This window comes from Sus scrofa, chromosome 7 (genome assembly GCF_054392235.1).
Source record: "Sus scrofa isolate SSC_HxYL_T2T_F1_AM1 chromosome 7, Sscrofa_HxYL_maternal_Yorkshire_Landrace_v2.0, whole genome shotgun sequence".
NCBI classification, from domain to species: Eukaryota; Metazoa; Chordata; class Mammalia; order Artiodactyla; family Suidae; genus Sus; species Sus scrofa.
The window spans coordinates 126,911,053-126,930,071 of record NC_139389.1 but is presented as its reverse complement, the minus strand read 5'-3'; the positions used below and the strand labels follow the sequence as shown (position 1 = coordinate 126,930,071).

At 53.8% G+C, this 19,019-nt stretch overlaps 1 protein-coding gene and 1 non-coding gene across 2 annotated transcripts; both read right to left on the bottom strand.

Annotated features, from left to right (window-relative positions):
- Positions 1–4,098: 4,098 nt before the first annotated feature.
- LOC106504547 (serpin A3-8) lies at positions 4,099–12,188 on the bottom strand. Its single transcript, XM_021099670.2, has 5 exons — positions 12,103–12,188; positions 9,615–10,268; positions 7,671–7,944; positions 5,473–5,623; positions 4,099–4,473 (listed from the first exon to the last, which is right to left on the bottom strand). Exons 2-5 carry the CDS (start codon positions 10,264–10,266, stop codon positions 4,261–4,263), a joined length of 1,290 nt encoding a protein of 429 aa, XP_020955329.2. The 5' UTR covers positions 10,267–10,268; positions 12,103–12,188; the 3' UTR covers positions 4,099–4,260.
- On the bottom strand, positions 9,885–9,973 carry MIR10387 (microRNA mir-10387). The gene has a single exon (NR_162171.1). It is a non-coding gene; the product is annotated as a microRNA mir-10387 (primary transcript).
- Positions 12,189–19,019: the final 6,831 nt, after the last annotated feature.

Genomic DNA, 19,019 nt, shown 5'->3' with positions numbered 1-19,019 from the left:
CTCAAATGAGTCCACACACACACTAAGTATGACATTCTCATTATTGTGCCAAGTACTCTGCATGTTTTATTTTTGTTGAGAAGTCTTTTGCACCCTAACAAGTGAGATCCTAGTGTGTCCACTTGAGAGAGGAGACAACTGGGGCACAAAAAAGTTAGGGAACTTGTCTCAAGTCTCAAACTCTCCCCTCCAGACCCACACCTACATTCAGAGCAGCTTATGGCACAGTGATACATTTTTTCCTCTAAAATGAACCACCTCTGGAGAGGTTAAGGAGACCAACAGGAACCAGAGTATTTATACATCATAAATAATTTTCTTATAATAATAATTTTCTTGTAATAATATTCATCCTCATTTTACAAACAAAAACTCAGAAGATGAGGGCGGTCTGGGACTCAGTCCCCTGAGGGGCACACAGGAAATAAAGGAGAGGCCCGAGTGAGTTATGGAGGTAAGCTGGAGTGCAGAGTAGGGATGGACTCCTCATGCCCATGGGCTGCCCAAAGGGTGACCCCCTGATCATTCTCACCTCTCTCCCAGGGTGACAATGGCATTTCTCCTCCCATTGTGAGTGTATTGTTTAATGTCCACATATGTGCCATTGCTCAAAGAAATTCTCCTTCAAAAAGGGGAAAGGTGGAGGAATCACATTTCCTGCTTTCAAATTATATCACAAAGCTATAGGAATCAAACAGTATGGCACTGGCATTACAAAGTCCTATAGATACCAGAACAGAATTAAGAGCCCAGAAATGACCTCTTGCCTGTATGGTCTACTAATAGTTGACCAGGGATATAAGACCACTTGGTGGAGAAGAGATTGTTTCTTCAATAAATGGTGGTGGGAAATCTGGATAATCACATGCAGAAGAATGAAATTGGACTCTTATCTTACACTACTCACTTGCTCGAGATGGATGAAAGCCTTAAACATAACCCAGGAAATTAAACTCTTCAAGAAAATGGGGGAAGGGCTTCCTTAACATGAGCCTTGGCAAGGATATGTTGGCTATGACACTAAGAGAATGAGCTCAGAAGCAAAAGTAAGTGAGTGGGACTACTCTAAAGCTTTGCACAGGAAATAAAATCATCTACAAAACAAAAAGGACATAGGCAAATCGCAGAAAATATTTGAAAACCATCTATCTCGTAGGGAGTTACTACCTAATATATATAAGGAATGCATACGACTCAGTAGCAATAAAATAAATCATCTGAATTTGAAAATTAGGGCAGAGGACCCATTAGACACTTTTCCAAAGATAATACACACAAGGCCAACGAGTCTATAACATGTGGTCAATAGGCGTAAATATCAGGGAAATGCAAATCGAACCCTGAAAGAGAAATCGTCTCATCCCAGTTAGGAAGGTTCTATTCAAAAGCGATTACAAAGGTTGGCCAGGATGTTGAGACATGAGAACCCTGGTACACCACTGGTGGGATGAAAACTGGAAGAGTCGCTATAGGAAACATTATGGAGATCCCTCAAAAACTGAAAATAGAACTTGCATGGAATCCATCATTACACTTCTAAGAATAGAAGTGTAATTTCTAAGGAAATTAAATCGTTCTCACAAAAACATCTACGTTCAACTGTTGATTTCAGCATTGTACCCAATAACCAAGAAAGGAAAGCAATCTAAGTGCCTAAGTACAGACAGATAGAAAGGTGTCACAGGGACCTGGGATGCCCCAGCATGCGTCAGGATTGGCCCATCAAGGCCAGCACTGCATGACCAACAGGTGGGTTCTTCTTCTTCCTCTTGGTCCCATGGGAAGGAGAAGAGGAGAACTGGCCCCAGGCTCAAAGATCTGGAGCCCAGGTGCCCCCTTTAGGGAGGATCAGCCTTCTCCCAGCAACACCCAGACCTGGGTGAGGCTGCGCCCTGGACTGCAGCCCCGCTCTTTGCTCCTCTGGACCCAGGGCAGGAGGGACAGACCCTAAGCAGGGGCAAGTCAGAGCCTCCTCCAGGGTGATGCCAGGAGGCCCCAAGCAAGGGGCAAACAGCCACCAGGACCTGGATTCAGGCACACGAGGAAGTAATTCACAAGCAAAAGACACTCTTGGAGCATTTTACTGCCTCTGGAACCACAGGATTCGGGAGCAAATATTTTAGAGGCTTCCTGTTTTCTTCCACATGTTCAGGTGTGTAGACACACACACACACACACACACACACGGGAGTGTGCGCACACTCTCTCTCTATTACTGAATCCAGTTTCAGGTAAGAACATTGAGGGCCAAGGAGGAACAGCCCTGTGTGGGGGCAGAGTGGCCTGGCTCCACCACATTCACAACCAACAGGCCACTCGTGCCCATCCTAGTGACACCACATCCCTCACCCTCAGCTCCTCTGCCCTCGGCTGTGTCCCGCTGCACTGAGTCAAGACGCATGACCGCGTCTCTCTCCAGGCCGTGTCTTCGGCCCTGTGGACCCAGCAGGAGACCTTCTCCAACTCGAGAAGGAGGCTGCTAGAAGGGAGGGAGTCCTGTCCTGGCGCACTGGTAACAAACCTGACTATTACCCATGAGGATGCAGGTTTGATGCCTGGCCTCGCTCAGTGGGTTAAGGGTCCTGTGTTGCTGTGGCTGCGGCGTAGGCCAGCAGCTACAGCTCTGATTTGACCCTAGCCTGGGAATTTCCATCTGCTGTGGGTGCAGTCTTACAAAATCAAAAAAAGAAACGAAAAGCAAAAGAAGAGCAAAAGGGAAAAAGAGACCCACGAATAGGAAGGTGGAGCCACCAGGAATTCAGGCAATCAAGCGCAGTATGTCCTGTTGCAGAGCCTGGCAGACCTGCACGACACCCCGGTCCCCTCCAAATTCATGCCTCCGCCTACCCCACCCCTGGGCAAATGTCACTCAGCAAATGACTCTGCCCCTGACACTGGAAATCAGCAGAGGCTTTACACCCGAAGAGGCCCCAGAACGTCCTGCGAAGACACACACACACCTCCACCCGCTCTCAAAGGAGAAACCTTGACTTTGACTCACCTTCCACCTGGTCTGGGTGCCATCCCACCTCCTCCCAGCCCAGGCACCGTGCTCTCTCCAGGGGCGCTGGCTGCCAGCGTGCTGGGTGCACCCTGTGCAGCCCAGATGAGTGGCGGGGTCACATCTCCTCCATTAACTGTCCCATAGGACTTGTGCCACACCGAAGCCCTGGTCACCTCACCCCCTGGATTTCTCCCACGAATGACATCGCTGTGAAAATCTATGGGCAGATGGCTTTGTGCTTCCGAGTGTTCCTCTGATCTAGGAAGCTGGCATAACGTCCTGCCAGCCATAATTAGTAGCCATGGTGTGGCCTTGGGGGAAATGACGGAGCCTCTCCGTCCCTCAGTTGCCTCGTCTGTAAAATGGGCCGAGGTGTCGCAGGCATCTCAGGTGCTCATCACAAGCACAAACGGGTTATTCCAGGGGGAGGTCTGAGCAGCCTGCCTGGCAGAGAGCCCTCAAGCCCTCAGTCCTGGGTGTCGTCAGCATGAGTGCCTGGAGCTGTTTGCCTGGAGACCAGGCAGCCCCAGGTCACATCAGGGGGATGAAGGACCCTGGGGTTCCTTTTATTGCGAGGGGGAGGGGGTTTGCTGCTCTTCCCTCCCACCCCCACTCTGGGTGGGGGATCCTCTGTCAGGGGAGGACACAGACCTGGTCAGGGGGGTGCCGCTCGCCCAGGAACCTGGAAGGAGTTCCTGTCCCCAGGTTGGGGGGCTGGGGGCTGAGGGGAGAGCCTGGGGGAGGGGGGAGGCCCACTCAGCTGCAGGAGCCAGGGGTGCAGGGGCAGGGCCAAGAGAGGTCAGGGTTGGGAGCCCCTGCCATGGTCAGCACGGGGGTGGCTCGTGGACCCTGGGGCCAGAGCCCTGGAAGTGGGCATCGGGCAGCAGGGGCCCCTCGCAGTCCTGGGCCTGAGTCCACTGGGCTTGGTCAGAGCCCAGAGTCTGCTCCTGGGTCTGCTGGTGAGACCGAAGCCCAGGGGCCAGAGCCTGGGAGCGGAGCGTGTGTGGCAGGTCGGGAGCTCAGCCTCGGGGCCCAGGTGGGAAGCAGAGGTGGAGTTGGGCAGATCAGGGCAGGGATGCACAGGAAGGAAGGAGTCCAGCTCAGAAAGATGCTTTATTGCTGTGCGAGGTCTCAGAGCCTCCGCGGAGCAGGGCGCAGGCTCCCTGGGCATGTGGAGCCTCCAGAGGGTGACTGTCACCTTCCCAAGGGTGAGCAGGCAGTGCCAGGATGCCCCAGGGACCAGGGCACCCAGCTCCTTAATGAGGAGACCTGGCACTTGGAGGGGAGGGGTTAGTGACTTTGCCTGAAAAGAGGATGCTCTGGGTGTCTTTGTGAATTATGAAAAAGAGAAAGGGCCTGTTGAAATGCACCGTCAAAAACACTAGGGATGTGGGTTGTATGCTGATTCCCGTGGCAGCAGCTCCTTCCGTGCCCTCCTCGTCCACGTCAAGCACAGCTCTGTGGACCACCTGTGGGAACACCAGTCATTACCCACGAGAGAACTCCTCTAAGGGGACTGACACTCATCCAGCAGCAGCTGCTGGCCTGTCACTGTGCCATCAGCCTGCTCAATCTGCTTGTTCCCCCGACACACCTTTCAGTGGGGTCACGCAGTTGTGATGCACGGGTGTGCAAACGGAGGCTCCAAGGCTCGAAGAGAGTTGCCCAGGGGTCACAGAGGCAAAGAGCAGGGGCTCCCTTCTCTCTTAAACCAGAGACGGTGCTGCCTCCCCACCCCCAGCCCAGCTGCAGGAGGCAGGGAAGCCCCTTTTCCTACGGACAACTGTCCACGGCCCGTCCACGGCCAAGAAGCAGATGGGCTGGGGTGCCTTTTGCACGTGTCCAGCCTCAGCTCCGTGTCCCTGGGGCCCTCGGCTACTTTGCAGAGGATGTGGTGGCTTCCCAGCCTGGGACCACGCGGCCCCTTGGCACTCGGGCATCCTTTGGCAGGTGGGATGCAGGGGAGACTAGGGGGCTGCCCGGTCACCCCCATTCTTTCTGACCACTCTGCTTCCAAGGTCTCCGTGCCAGGGCCCCTGATGTTCTTCCCGTGGGCACTTCGTGTTTTTGCATCATGACGGCTCTATGGCCAGTGCTATCCTCTCTTTCCTCTGACCCGCTCTGCTGGGCACCGCACACTAGCCAGGAAGCATGATCTTCCTTTTGAGGGGAGAAGTTGGAGGGGTACGGGAGTTTAATCATCTGCCTCTACAGGCTGTGAACAACGGAGCCTGGCCTGGGGGTCCCCGGCTTGACCTCCCCGGGTCCCTCCGCATGAGAGGCTTCTGGGTCACATCATCTGTCAGGTCAGATGGGGACCTGGCCACAACATGAGAGTCGCCCAGGGAGGGGGACTGAGTTACAAGAAAGGCAATGACTTTGCCAATTCTGGTTTACCCGAACGTCTCTCGGGCCCTCGCTTTTCACCCTCCGATGAGGAAGATGGACTGTCCAGTGTGAAGACTGACCTGGGAAACTTCCAGGCGTGCTTGATCTGTGATTCCTGACAGGTCAGCCTGGTGGCTGAAGACTTTCTTAATGCCCAGGTGGGGAAGGATGTCATGCAGCTTATAGTCCCCGGAGACGGAAAACCGTGGCAGGTGGAGGGCAGTTATCCGTCTAGGAAACAAGAAAATAAACGTGAACTTCTGCTCGGAAGGCTGTGCCACTGATCACCCCTCACAGCACAGCCTCCTTGGTTCCACGCCCATTGCCGCCTTACCCCAGAAAAGAAGGTTCCTTTCCTCGGGTTCTTACCCCCCCAGGCTACATCTCCTGAACCCACTAGGCCTCCGTTCACCTCTGCAGGAGTCTATCAGGCCAGGCAGTCACCAAGGCTGGGGCTGGGGCGGTGCCCACGCCTGGTCCTGCTTCTCTCCCGGGCGCCTGCAGGGCAGCGCGAACCTCCCTCAGTCCAACAGGGAGTCCGCCGCTGCTGGGAGACTCTGCTGTGGCCACTGGCTCCATGGGCACCAAGAGGGCTTCCTGGAGGAGGTGCCATGGAGCCCGAGTCCCAGAGGTGGGAAGGAGCTGGCTGGGAACCAGGAGGACAGGGGGCAGGCGGAGGCACTTGCAGGAAAGAGGGAGGAAAGAGGGGCTGCGCCACAGCGTGGAGGGCAGGTGAGTGTGGGGGGCAGGGAAGTGAGGGCTGGGCAGGGGCTTGGGGGGACATGGAGGGCTGGGGGCTGCATCCAAGGGCCTTGGGGACATCAATCAACGAATCGAAGGGCCCCATCTTGCCTTCCACAACCATTACTCCCTTGGATCTGCCGAACCTCCCACTCAGGACAGTGGATCAAGGACTGTCCCTCTCAGGAGGCAGCTGAGCCCCAGAGAAGCAGAGGGAGTGGCTGGGGGACCGTGAGCCTGGGAGCGGGGCTCTGGGGCTGGAGCTCTCCCCCACCACCCCCTGCACTGCTGCCCACACACCCTCCCTGTGCCTCTTGCAGACACAGGGCCAGCACTGCCTCTCCCTCTGTTGTCCCTCTCGTTCTTCCACGTTCTGGCCTGTGTGTCTGCCCACATTTTATCCAGAATCCACCTGCTTCTCACACTTGCTGGCTCCCTCCTGGTCCAGCCCCAGCTGCTGCCCCTGGTGACTGCACTGGGCTCCAGGCTGGCCTCCCTGCCTCCAGGCTTGTCTCTGCAGACTGGTCTCCACTCAGCCCCCTGGGGGATCCCACTGGCACATGACCCAATCAGTCATTCTCTCACTTCAGACCTTGTGCTGACTCTCCGTTTACATTTGGGGGGGGGGGGGTGGCAGTCAAGGGCTCTGCAGCCCCCACAGAACATGACCTCCCCGGGGGCCCTGACCTCTCCCAACTTCCCCCCTCCCTCCCTCTGCTTCTGCTGCTCTGGCCTCCCTGATCCTCAATCACAGCAGGCTCCTCCTGCCTTTGAGGCTGTGCACAGGCTGTTCCCCGTGCCAGGAATGCTTTTCCCTGACATCGTCTCGGGGCTCAATTCCTCACCTCAAACGTCATCTGACGGTCACCCTATTTAAAATCTCAAACGACGTCTGGGGTCGAATTTCCTAATCATTTTATTCTACTTTCCTAGGCCCCCTCCCCATTCCTTCCCTTTCGACACACCAGGGAATTCATTTCATTTGCTCCTTGTCCGTCTCCTCAATTACGCACTAAGCCGCGCGAGGGCAGGGGTTAAGGCTTCGTCTGCCACCCTCCCCTCGGGATCTAAATTAGCCCCTGCACGTAGTAGGTCCTCAGTGATCCTACGGACCCCGTGAGACTGGACGACTGATGAAAGGAGGGAGTGTAACGCGGAGCCCGCGCGGAGCTGACCTCAGAGCCGGCCTCCCCTGAGCCCGGATGCCAGTCAGGGTTCTGACCCGGCGCCCCCCTCAGACTGGCAGACACAGAGTCAACACGTGGGAGGGTTGGGGGGGGTGGCAGATGCCTGAAGTCCGGTTCTTATCCGAGTGCGAGGCGCCTCGGCCCCTTACACAAAGGAAAACTTCAGGCCAAGGCCACGCAGGCACCAAAGGGCAAGGTCATTCCCGGCTGGGCTCTCCCGCCTCTGCCCCCGCCCAGGATGGGAGTGAGGCCCCGAGTGCTGGGGATCAGGAGTCCAGGACAAGAAGGAAGGGCCCAGGAGGCAGGTGCCCCCCGCCCCCTGCAAAGCACCGGGTGCTGGGGACAGTCACCTGGGCTGCAGGGAGTCTCTCCACCTCCTCAGTGTCTCCGGGAGCAGCTTGGCTTCCACGTCCTCCATCCTGCCGTCGTCAGGGAGGATGAAGAGCGCGCTGTCGTTGCTGGTGTACGGGAGCTCCACCACCGTGCAGGCCAGCTCCTGGTCCCGGAAGTAAGGCACGGTGCGGCCCGTAATGCCCATCATGGGCACCCTCACCGTCCTGTTCTTGCTCACGTGGAAATCTGCCCCCGTGGTAAAGTTGGGATTGAAGGGCATCTTCCACTTGGCTGGAGGCAGAAGGAGAGTCGAGAGTCTGAGATGCAAGGGCTGCCTGCCTCTGCCCCCTCTGCCCTGTTCCCTGGTGGTGAAGACACCCCCACACACCAACACCCCCACGTGCCCCTAGGGGCGGCCTCCTAGGTCTGCACATCCTCCTGGGCAGGTGGGGACGCCCTTGGGGATGGGGTGATCCCCTCAGGTCGGGGGGTGAAGGGGCCAGGAAGGAAGCCTGGGTAACTGTGCTACGTGAGCAACCAAGAGGGATGTGGGGGGCAAGGGAGAGGTGGGCGCAGGCTGGGCCTGGGGACAAATGGGACATCCTGGTCCTTGAGGGAACAGCGTGAGTGACCAGAGGTTAGGCGTTGGCCTCTCAGGGAGGGCACATCTCCGCAGGCTTGGGGACCAGGCTGGATCAGGAGCCCCATGGGGCCCGGGAGGGCAGGGCGGGGTCAGCAGAGGAGAAGGCTCGGGTCTCCCCACCCTGGGAGTTTGGAGCACTCAGTGGGGAGCTTCTCCAGCAGAGCAGAGCCCTGGGGCTTCCCTGAGTGTGTGGTCACCCTGCTTCCTGCTTTGTTCCCAGCCTTCCCTGTGTGCCCATGAGTGGAAGGAAAGCTGAGCTGCCTGGGGTGTCCCTGGGGCAGGTGGGGGGGGGCACAGATTCGCAGGACAGGACAAGGCAGGGAGGGAGGACAGGAAAGCACAGGAGATTCGAACATCAAACATCCCAAGACGGATCTGGATTGTTTCCCAGAGACATGCGATTCGGTGCCTTCATTTACAGAGGAAAACCCAGGCAGGCCCTGGCCACTGCCAGAGCCCAGCGGAAGCCCCTGGCTCGGGACTAACCTGCCTCCCCCCAGCCAGTGTCTCTTAGGCACCTGACCGCCCCGGGCTCAGTGGCCCTGGTGTCCTTATCTATTCCGGGTCCTCTCTGTGCGCTGCTGGCTTCCGGTGTGAAATCTGCCTTCCCGCTCATCAGCATCGAGTCCCGGGCTGAGGTGGGCAAGGCTCAGTTTCCATCCGTGGGAAGGGGCCCTGGACCAACCGGAGACTGGGAGAACCTCCTGTCCTGGCTGCTCCTCTTCCCTGAGGCTTCCTCCCCGTGAGGGCCTTGCCACGCCCACTCGCTTACTTATCAAGGAGCACAGTTGAAACCCCGGGGGCGGCCGGGCTCCCCAGAGGCTGCCTCAGGGTGAGGCCAGCTGCCAACCCCACCTCTGCCCCCAGAAACCAAGTCCCCTTCAACCTGACCCAGGTCAGGCACAGGCCGCGGTGTGCCAAGTGCAAGCCTCCCTGAGCGGGTCCAAAAGCGTCTCATTGCGCAGGAACCTGGCGTCCCGCCCGCCCCAGGGATCTGAAAGCAAAGCTCCATCCACCTGCCAGCCAGGCAAAACTGCAGCCAGCATACAGGTCTCCCTCTGCCCCAGGCAAAGGCTTAGGAGGCTTCCGAGCCCTTAGCTTCCGCAATAAAAACTGCCACTCGGAAAAACCCCAAATAGACAAATCCTATGTTTGGGACACAGCCTCGGTGCCAAGCCCCCCTCAGCCAAGGGCCGCCCCCCCCGCCCCCCGCCCGAAAATGTTTTAACTAAGGACACACTGGCTGAGGCAAGACAGAAACAAGCCCGAAGTTACAAAACTTCATGCGTTTCCCTCTGAACCCCAACAGGGCACCCACCTTTAAAGTAGATGCAGTTCACCAGAACCAGGACGGTATCCGGGGAAAGTTGTTTGAACAAATCCACAATTTTCCCCTTGGTCTTATTCTTCACATAGTTGTTGATGAACTCTACGGCAGCATCGGAGTCCTTAAAGCTGATGGAGAAGACCTCGGAGAAGTACAGCTCACGGGCATCTTGGACGAACTTGTCCAGCAGCTTCAGCCGCTCATCCACGAACATGGCGTTGCCCACGTTCAGCTGCAGCAGGTTGCTGGGTTGGCTGAGGGCCTGCAGGAGGTGCTGGAAGCCCTGGTGGATTTCTGCCTCGGGGGTCTTTGTGAGGTTGAACTTGAGGCCTTCCAGGAGCTCTATCAGGGTGGGGCCTCGGGCCCCCAGAGACAGGAAGGCCAAGGCTATGGAGACGCTCAGCGGGGAGAAGATGACATTTTCTCTGCGTTCGGCCAGAGCCAGCTGCTTGTAGAGGCTGAAGGCGAAGTCGGTGTTGCTGGAGACGACGGCGGTGTTGTGCGCTGGCAGCTTCTTGATCTGGCCCTTCAGGGTCACAGTCTTTGAGGCAAGGTCATCCGCTGGGACGCAGTGGACCCTGGAGCAGAGCCCAGCCACCAGGAGCCCCAGAGCCAGGAAGAGGGACATTCCCTCCGCCCTCATGTCTGAAAAGCAAAACTCCTTTAGGTCTCAGAGGTCAGAAGCTGCCCCGAGCACCTCCCCTTTCCCCTGTGTGGCCTGCAAATTCTGCTGTCTCTGCTGCTCTGTCACCTTCCAGGGGGAGGCACCTCCTGGGCTCCCCTCATCCAGGAGGCTGCTCTGGGCTCCCTCTCAGCCTTTGAGCAAGTGCGAGAATGGTTCCCAGGTTCCCCAGTGGAGAAACTGGGCCCAGAGAGGGGAAGGGGCTTTTCCCAGGTCCCACAGCAGGCACGCAGAGGAGCGAGGGTGAGAAGCCTGGGGTGCCAGGCTCCGAGGTGGGGAAGCTGAAGATGGGGGAGGTGCTATCCAGGGAGAACCTGTCCCCCTCCTGCCGGGGGAGCAGACACCCTCAGAGGGGACTGGGAGGCAGGGGCTCCTTTTCCACTAGGTCCCCTGTGTGTCCCCAGGTGGAAGCCCAGGGAGGAGCCCTGCCCTGACTCAAAGGCCACAGGGCCCCTCCTGGCCTCTTGATGACAAGTGTGACCTCAGGCAGGCCGGCAGGTCGTGGTGCCTGCTCACAGTGAGGGTTCAGTGAGCAGGGCCCCCAAAGGCATCGGGAGCAGAGCTGGAGCATAGGTGGCCCTGCTAGGGGCCGGGGGAAAGGCCCAGGTTGCTAGAGTGTTCTTTCCAGCCCCTGCCAGGTGCCCACATGGTGGGTGTCTCCACCATCAGCCTGGAAAGGCCTCCAGGTGGGGAGGAAGCAGCCTGGCCTCAGGGTCTCAGAGACGTGAATGAGGGTTTCATTGTGATCACTTGGGGTGGCTCTGTGGTGACAAGCAAGTGACTAAAGCTCTCTGAGCCCCAAATCCCATTTCTGTGCAACATGTTGAATGGCTCAGGTGACATAAATGATGCCTGGCCAAGAAGAGGAATTCTCGGGCTGTCACCTCCTCCACACGCCACCACCTCTCAGTATCTACAAGTTTCTCAGTATCTCCAAGCTGTGGTCCCTGGGGACAGGGGACGGTGCCTCTGCACAAAAGCCTGAAAGAGGCTGAGTTCAACGGTGGGGACCTCAAGAAGCAGGATTATTTCCCTTCAGCCTCTGCCCGCTCAGCGCAGAGTTTAGAAGAGATGTTTGGACGGCAGGGGGGTTAGGAGGGAGGAGGGGAAGAGAGAGAAAAGCAGAAGAGGGAGGGGGAGGCGAGGGAGCTGAGCTGAGTCTCATCCAGAGGCCAGCGGAGAGGCTGTTGGACAAGCCCAGGAGAGAGGCAGTAAATCGCCACCACTCTTCGTTTCCTTTGCTCTCACGCAACCGTTTCTTTCAAAAAGAGTTAAGCCATTTTTCCCCCCAAAAAATTTATTGGAGAAATAGCCCGTGTCTGCGAGGCCAGGTTGGAGGGCTGGCTGCGTTTCTGAGGGTCTGTCCCTTCAGTTACTGGACAGACGCACCTGCCTGTCGGCTTGGCCCGGGGCCCTGGAGGTCTCCCTGGAGACCCTGTGGGCTCTGCCCAGAGCAGTGCCCTGTGCCAGGCAGGAAGACCACCTCGTGGCACTCACGGAGGTCTGGCCCTGGCAAGGGAGGGGGGCACAGCTGCATGAGGGGCACAGCTGGCTCGAATCAGCATCCCACAGAGGCAGAGCCTGAAGGGACCCCCGGAGAACTGGGGCAGGTCCCTCCCTTTGCAGGATGAAAAAGAGCCCCAGAGACAGGACAGGTCCTCAGAGGGCGCAAAGCCGTCCCCGCATTGGACACATGTCCTGCCGCCCTCCTGCCCCCGTGCCACAGGCCCTGGGCCAAGGCCTAGAACCTCCAGCAAAGGGGCCCCTGTGTCCCCGAGTGGGAGCATCAGGGCTTACCTGCCTCGCAGAGCGGGATGCGCTGAGTGGACCCAGAGCCACCACCTGCCCGCAATGCTGGGCTTTCCAGGGGCCGCTGCCCATTTATCCCTGCAAAGGTCCCCTCCCCTGTTTGGGAAATGTTTGCGGTGACAACACAGTGTTCCGTCCTCAGACTGGAAATGGGCAGCTGATCATTTCTGGTAACAGCATTTACTATTTGAATAACGTAGTTACACAAACTGATCACTTTTTGTACCTTAAAAAAAGAAGTAAATTTTGGAAATTTCCCTTGAGAGATTTTCTTTTTTTTTTTTATTTTAAGAAATACTTACTGAGAAATGTGTGAATGCTCAGAATAGATAAACAGGGATGCTTAAAAATAACCCTTTTTTATTTCCAAGTTTATGGTTTTTGTTCCTTTTTTCCCCCGCTTATGATTCCCTCATTAAGGACCATGTGAAACAGAGAATGTAGAGGAATTGGAAAATATTCCCCTCGGAGTTCCCCTTGTGGCTCATCGGGGTTAAGAACCCGACTAGTATCCATGAGGATGCAGGTTGGATCCTGGCATCACTCAGTGGGTTAAGGATCCCGCGTTGCTGCAAGCTGTGGCGAAGGGCACCGATGTGGCTCGGATCCAGCTTGGCTCTGGCTGTCGTGTAGGCCGGCAGCTGCAGCTCTGGTTCGACCCCTCGTCTGGGAACTTTCATACGCTGCAGGTTAGGCCATAAAAAGACAAAAGAAGAACGGGAAAAGACAGGATTCCCCATACTTGTGTCACTCTGGGACACCCCCAGCACACACTCTGGTGTGTTGATGTCACTTTTCCTTGATTAGCGTGTGGATGCGGTAGGAATCTCCCAACACAAATTCAACTATGTTTTTAACAGGTAATAATACCCTTTGCGTATGGCTTGATTCCCATTCCCAGAGAAGGGACGCTCGCCTGAGCGCCCCCAGAGGGCAGAGGGTACCAGTGACCCGGGCCGCTGGTCTCTGGCGCCATCTGCCTTTGGAGCCCTGCTGTGTCCCTCGTCCTGGTCCAGCTGCCCTTCACTGCTGGTTCACTGTCACAGCTGCCCGGCCTTCATCCCTGGCCCCGAGGTCTCCTTAGACTCCCTCTGAGCTCATCCCAGGCCCCCCTTCGGCTCATGGGAAAATCTTCTCCTTCAGTCCTCATTGTCACCACCCTCCCTCCACGACAACACTTGACAGACCTAGGACGTCTAGGGGTTCCACGGAGCAGCGTTTGGGAGCCACTGGCTTCGTGGAGAGGGTGTGGCTTCGGCATGAGATAAACTTGAACCGGGGAAGTCCTACTCACCAGCTGTGTGACTTCGAGCCCTTGACTGTAACTCTCTCCGGCTGCATCGCCTCGCCTCTGAAGCACAGCTACGAAACGCCCCTGACCACGGTCTGGCTAAAGCCGACGCAAACCGTCCCAGAGCTGAGCTTTACCAGGACAGGATGGTCCCCTGAGTGCTTGGGCGACATCTGCTGACTGTAAAGCATGGATGAGACTACAAAGATTTTGGTCCCATCCTTCCCGAAATGACAGTCGACGTCCTCTCAGGATCAGATTTTTCTCGAATTTTTAAGCTACACAGAATACCAACAACATAGAGGCTGAAACAAGTCTACCGTTTATTTACCTTTCTTGTAAGTCCAGATGGAGGCAGTGGGGTGCCATGGCGGTGCCACCTGTTTGGGCGCCGAGACTCCTTCTCTCCTGCTGCTCTGCTACTCCTGAGGTCTGTTTGCCACGACTCAGATGGCTCATGACTGCTCCACCTTCCAGTTAAAAGGAAGGCGGCAGGGATAGGCACAAACTTTGCCTCGAATTAAATGTTCTGCTTGGTACCCAGGCAGAAGTCATGTCCACTTCCGTTCCATTGGCCAGAGCTCGATCCTAGGGCCACACGTAGCTGGCCGAGTCTGGGCAGTGCAGAGTTCTACGCTGGGTAGCCAGGTTCTAGCTAAAAGTTGGGGTGGGGGGGTTCCTTTGAGCGAAAATAAGAACGGACACTGACCATAATGACTATCAATTTTACCTGAGTGTCCCCAAATTCCCCAGCCCCCCCAAAGAGCCATCATTTCCTTAAACTGAACTGACTTAGTCTAAGCCTCCATTTCATGTGAAGCTGGGCATGTTCTATCTTTCCTAGGTACCACTGAGGATGCCCAAGGAGGGCTCATGTGTCCTGGGGGCCCTCTGTCCCCTGGAGTTCCAGACTAAGACTCAGGGCCCCATGCATGACACCTCTGGCCATCTCTCAGCTCATTCTCTGAGTTCTTACAGCCTTCATTGCCCTGCTTTGTCCAACGTATTCATGCAGGCTTTTTTTTTTTTTCCATTCCATAAGCACTGCTCATGCAAGGATGGTTGATTCACTGTGTCCTTTAGGGCCTGGTCATAAGGGAATTATGACACAGAACAGAAGCAAAGCTAACAAAAGTCAGTTCTGTTCTCAAATCAAAACAGAATGGAGGTACCTCAGAAAACTAAATTTAGAACTACTGTATGACCCAGCAATCCCACTCCTGGGCACATATCTGGACAAAACTTTCATTGAAAAACACACACTGAGAGTTCCCATTGTGGTTCAGTGAGCAGTAACGAACCCGACTGGTACCCATGAGGATGCAGGCTCAATCCCTGGCCTGGATCAGTGGGTGAAGGATGCAGCATTGCCATCAACTGCACTGTAAGTTGCAGATGTGGCTCAGATATGGTGTTGCTGTGGCTGTGGGGTAGGCCGGCAGCAGTAGCTCCAATTTGATGCCTCGCCTGGAAACTTCCATACATATGCCTTGGGTGTGGCCCTAAAAAGCAAAAAAAGAAAGACAAAGAAAAAGATACATTCACCCCTCTGTTCACTGCAGCACTGTTCACAACAGCCCAGACAAGGAAACCCCCTAAATGTTCCCTGACAGATGAATGGATTGCATGTTCCATACACAATGGAATACTCCTCAGCCATGAAAAGAACGAAATAATGCCATTTGCAGCAACATGGATGGAACTAGAGACTCTCATTCTAAGTGAAGTAAGTCAGAAAGAGAGATACAAATACCATATGGTATTGCTTGCATCCAGAATCTAATATATGGCACAGACGAAACTCTCCACAGGGGAAAAAAAAACAAACAAACAAACTCATGGGCATGGAGAACTGCTACCCGGTTGCCTGGCAGAAGGGGAGGGAGTGGGCTGGACTGGAGTTAGGGTTCGTAGATGCAAACTATTACATTTGGAGTGGATAAGCAATGAGACCCTACTGTCTAGCACCGGGAATTATATCTAGTCACCTGTGATGGAACAAGGTAGAGGATAATGTGAGAAAAAGAACACACACACACACACACACACACACACGCACACACACATACATATGTTCTTTTTCTGACGTTATATATATAATATGCAATGTATGACTGGGTCACTTCGTTGTACAGCAGAAATTGACAGAACATTATACATCAACTACAATAACATTTTTTTTTTTAAAAAAAGAAAAATTTTGACATCTTAGTCTCATGATTTACCCAAGGACCCTGAGATGGAGTTGGTGGAGTTTGGGAAAATTCAACCTGATGCCAACCTCAGGCTTGTCTACCCTCCCCTGCTTTTTCCTTTTTTTCTTCTCCGTCTTCTACTTTTTTTTCGACATTCTAATTGCCGCTGTTCTTTCTGCCTCTTTCAATTGAAGTACACCTCCCACGCTTTTCTTCCTTTTTTTTTCCTTTTTCCATTCCACTTTACCTTGTTCTTTCTGCCTTGTCTTTTTTAAAGGGTACTTGAGGTACCCTATGCCCCTGGTTCCAGGATAGACGTATTCACTACAGGGATTCACCAAGTGAAGACTTATACGCCACTTGGGTTGCTAAAATGTGCGAATTAAATAGTCTGCATTGTACAGTATGTCCTTAGAGCATAGTTCATGCTCATCGTTTGCGCCTCTTAATCTCCTCCCCCTATGTTGCCCCTCCCCCTTCTCCCTCCCCACTGGCAGCTAGTCTGTCCTCCAAATCTGTGAGTCTCTTTCTTTTTTGCTATGTTCACTACATTGTCGTATTTTTAGATTCTATGTATAAATGGTATCAGACAGTATTTGTCTTTCTCTGACTTATTCCACTTAGCACAACATCCTCCGAGTCCACCCCAGTTATTGCAAATGGCAAATTTTCGTTATTTCCTGTGGCTGAGTAGCACTCCATTGCATATACACATACATCTTTATCCATGCGTCTGTTGACGGACATTTAGTGGCTTCCATGTCTTGGCTATTGCAAATAATGCTGCCCTGAAGATTGGAGGTGCGTGTATCTTTCAAATGAGTGGGATTTTTTTTTTCAGATATATACCCACGAGTGGAATTGCTGGGTCACATGGTAGTTCTCTCAGGCTCTTCCTTTTAAAATATAGGAAGACATCTCTGTGCTTGAGCATATAAAGAAAATTATAATCTTGGGTTATAATTCTTGTATAGGTACTGGAGTCATTGCCTTTTTAAGTTATCAGTTGTCTGTGGATCTATGCAGGGAAGTCTGTGTCCTCTAGGTGAGCTGGGGTCCCAGCTGAATGGGAACTTTGTGTCTGTCATTCACCACTCCCACCTGTGACTTCTGCTGGGCAGGGAGAAATTTCCCCCTCTTGAGTTCTGGTGGCTGAACCAATAATGAAATTGACATGATGGAGTTCCCGCTGTGGCCCAGTGGGTTAAGAACGCAACCTTGTCTCTGTGAGGATGTGGGTTTGACCCCTGGCCTCACTCAGTGGGTTCAGGATTTGGCGTTGCCACAAACTGTGGTGTAGTTTGCAGATGCGGCTCAGATGGGGTACTGCCACGGCTGTGGTATAGACGGCAGCTGCAGCTCCAATTTCATCCCTAGCCTGGGAACTTCCATTTGCCACAGGTGCGGCCCTAGAAAGATGAACGAAAGAAAGAAAAAAAATTTAAAAACTTAAAATAAAATTGACATGAGAGATATTAACTGGAGATAAAGGAACACATTTTCTCTTCATTTGTCAAGTCACCTGTTTCTTTGGTTTTTGAGCCCATGGGCATCTGTTGTACTATTTTCTGTATTTCTGGGTGTTTAAAAGAGTCCACACTTGAAAAAGCTTTTGTACCCTGTATATGTATTAATGAACACACCTATCTATATACATGTGGGTTTACCTAATATAAGCTGATACAACTAAACTCACAAGTACAATGAAGTTAACCGAAATTAAAATATAAAATAATGCGCAACACTCCTGTTTTATGAAAGAAGGAAACACTGTTCCAAAGACCTGGTTCATTTTTAATTTCATTCATTTATTTACTTACTTGTTTATTTATCTAATTTGCTTTTTAGGGCCTCATGCAGAGCATATGGAGCTTCCCAGGCTAGGGATGGAACTGGAGCCACAGCCACTGGCCTACACCACAGCCACGGCAACTCGGGATCTGAGCCACGTCTGGGACTTACACCACAGCTCATGGCAACGCCGGATCCTTAACCCAGGGAGGGAGGCCAGGGATGGAACCCGCATCCTCACGAATCCCAGTTGCATTCGTTTCCACTCCAGACCTGGGCCACAACAGGAACTCCAGACCTGGTTTGTTTAAAATGGACAATGTCAAAAAGGTTTTTTTTTAAGTGACTCAAGTAGGACCTTGTGAAAGAAGAACAATTGGTGGCATTCGCAACTGCTTCCTAAAGCAAACGCCGTCATCAGCAGACCGCACACTCCCATGCTGTTACAAGCACCGTGGCAAATACTGTCCCTAAATGAGGACTGCCTGGGACATGTGGATGGTGCTAGAGGGACTGGCACGTTTGACCATGTCCAGGTGGACTCTGCTGCCGGCCCAACACAAAAGTCCCTGTTGGAAAGGATCTCATTCTCGCTTGAAGGCCTCTTCCCATCGCAGCGTGTGTGGAAGTCAGGACATTTTACACACACACACACACACACGCTTTATATACATATGTGCTTTTGTGAAAGGAAGCATAGTCGAAGAAGCTGAGTGTTACTGCGTCCTGCTGAAGCAAAGAGGAGACTCAAAATGACTCAAAATGAGAAAAAGAAAGAAATTTTAATTCCTGTGCACGGTGGTCTCTCAGAAATGGAAGCTAAAAGGTGACCAAAACAGTAGCCTTCATACTTTTTAGACTGAGAAACAATAAATATGTGAGGAGTTGATAGGACAAAGAAATACTCGATTAGCGAAAAATGTAAACAGAGTTGTGGGGCCTGGGACAGCACATTAAAGAAGTAACAAGGTTTGTTTACACAGGCTCCTTGGGCTCAAATTCCCTGTCTCTGACAGTAAGGGCGTCCTTCTACCTCCAGATGAAGGGCGGGCCCCTTTCTTTCTTTCTTTCTTTCTTTCTTTCTTTCTTTCTTTCTTTCATTCTTTCTTTCTTTCTTTCTTCTTTTTTGCTTTTGCTTTTTAGAGCCACACCCGAGGCACATGGAGATTCCCAGGCTGGGGGTCCAATTGGAGCTGCAGCTGCCAGCCTACACCACAGCCACAGCAACTCAGGATCCAAGCCACGTCTGGGACCTACACCACAAGCTCACAGCAATGCCAGATCCTTAACCCACTGAGCGAGGCCAGGGAGCGAACGTGCAACCTCGTGAATACTAGTTGGGTTCATTACCATGGGGCCACAACGGGAACTCTGGGAGCGCACCTTCTTTCCCCCCCTGCTTTCAGGGACGCAGAGAGGAGGGTCAAAGTGCCCCTCCCGCACTGGCCATTTCTTGAGTAACTGAATTCAGAATAATCAGTATGCCATTGAGGTGTATTTGGGGTGGCCGACCCTGCACCCCAACACTGTGGCTGGGCAGGTTTCTTCGACTTGAAATGGACCTGAGACCGGCTGGGCCCTGGGACCCTTTCTTGCCGTGATGGCACCTAGACAAACGTCCCCTCCAG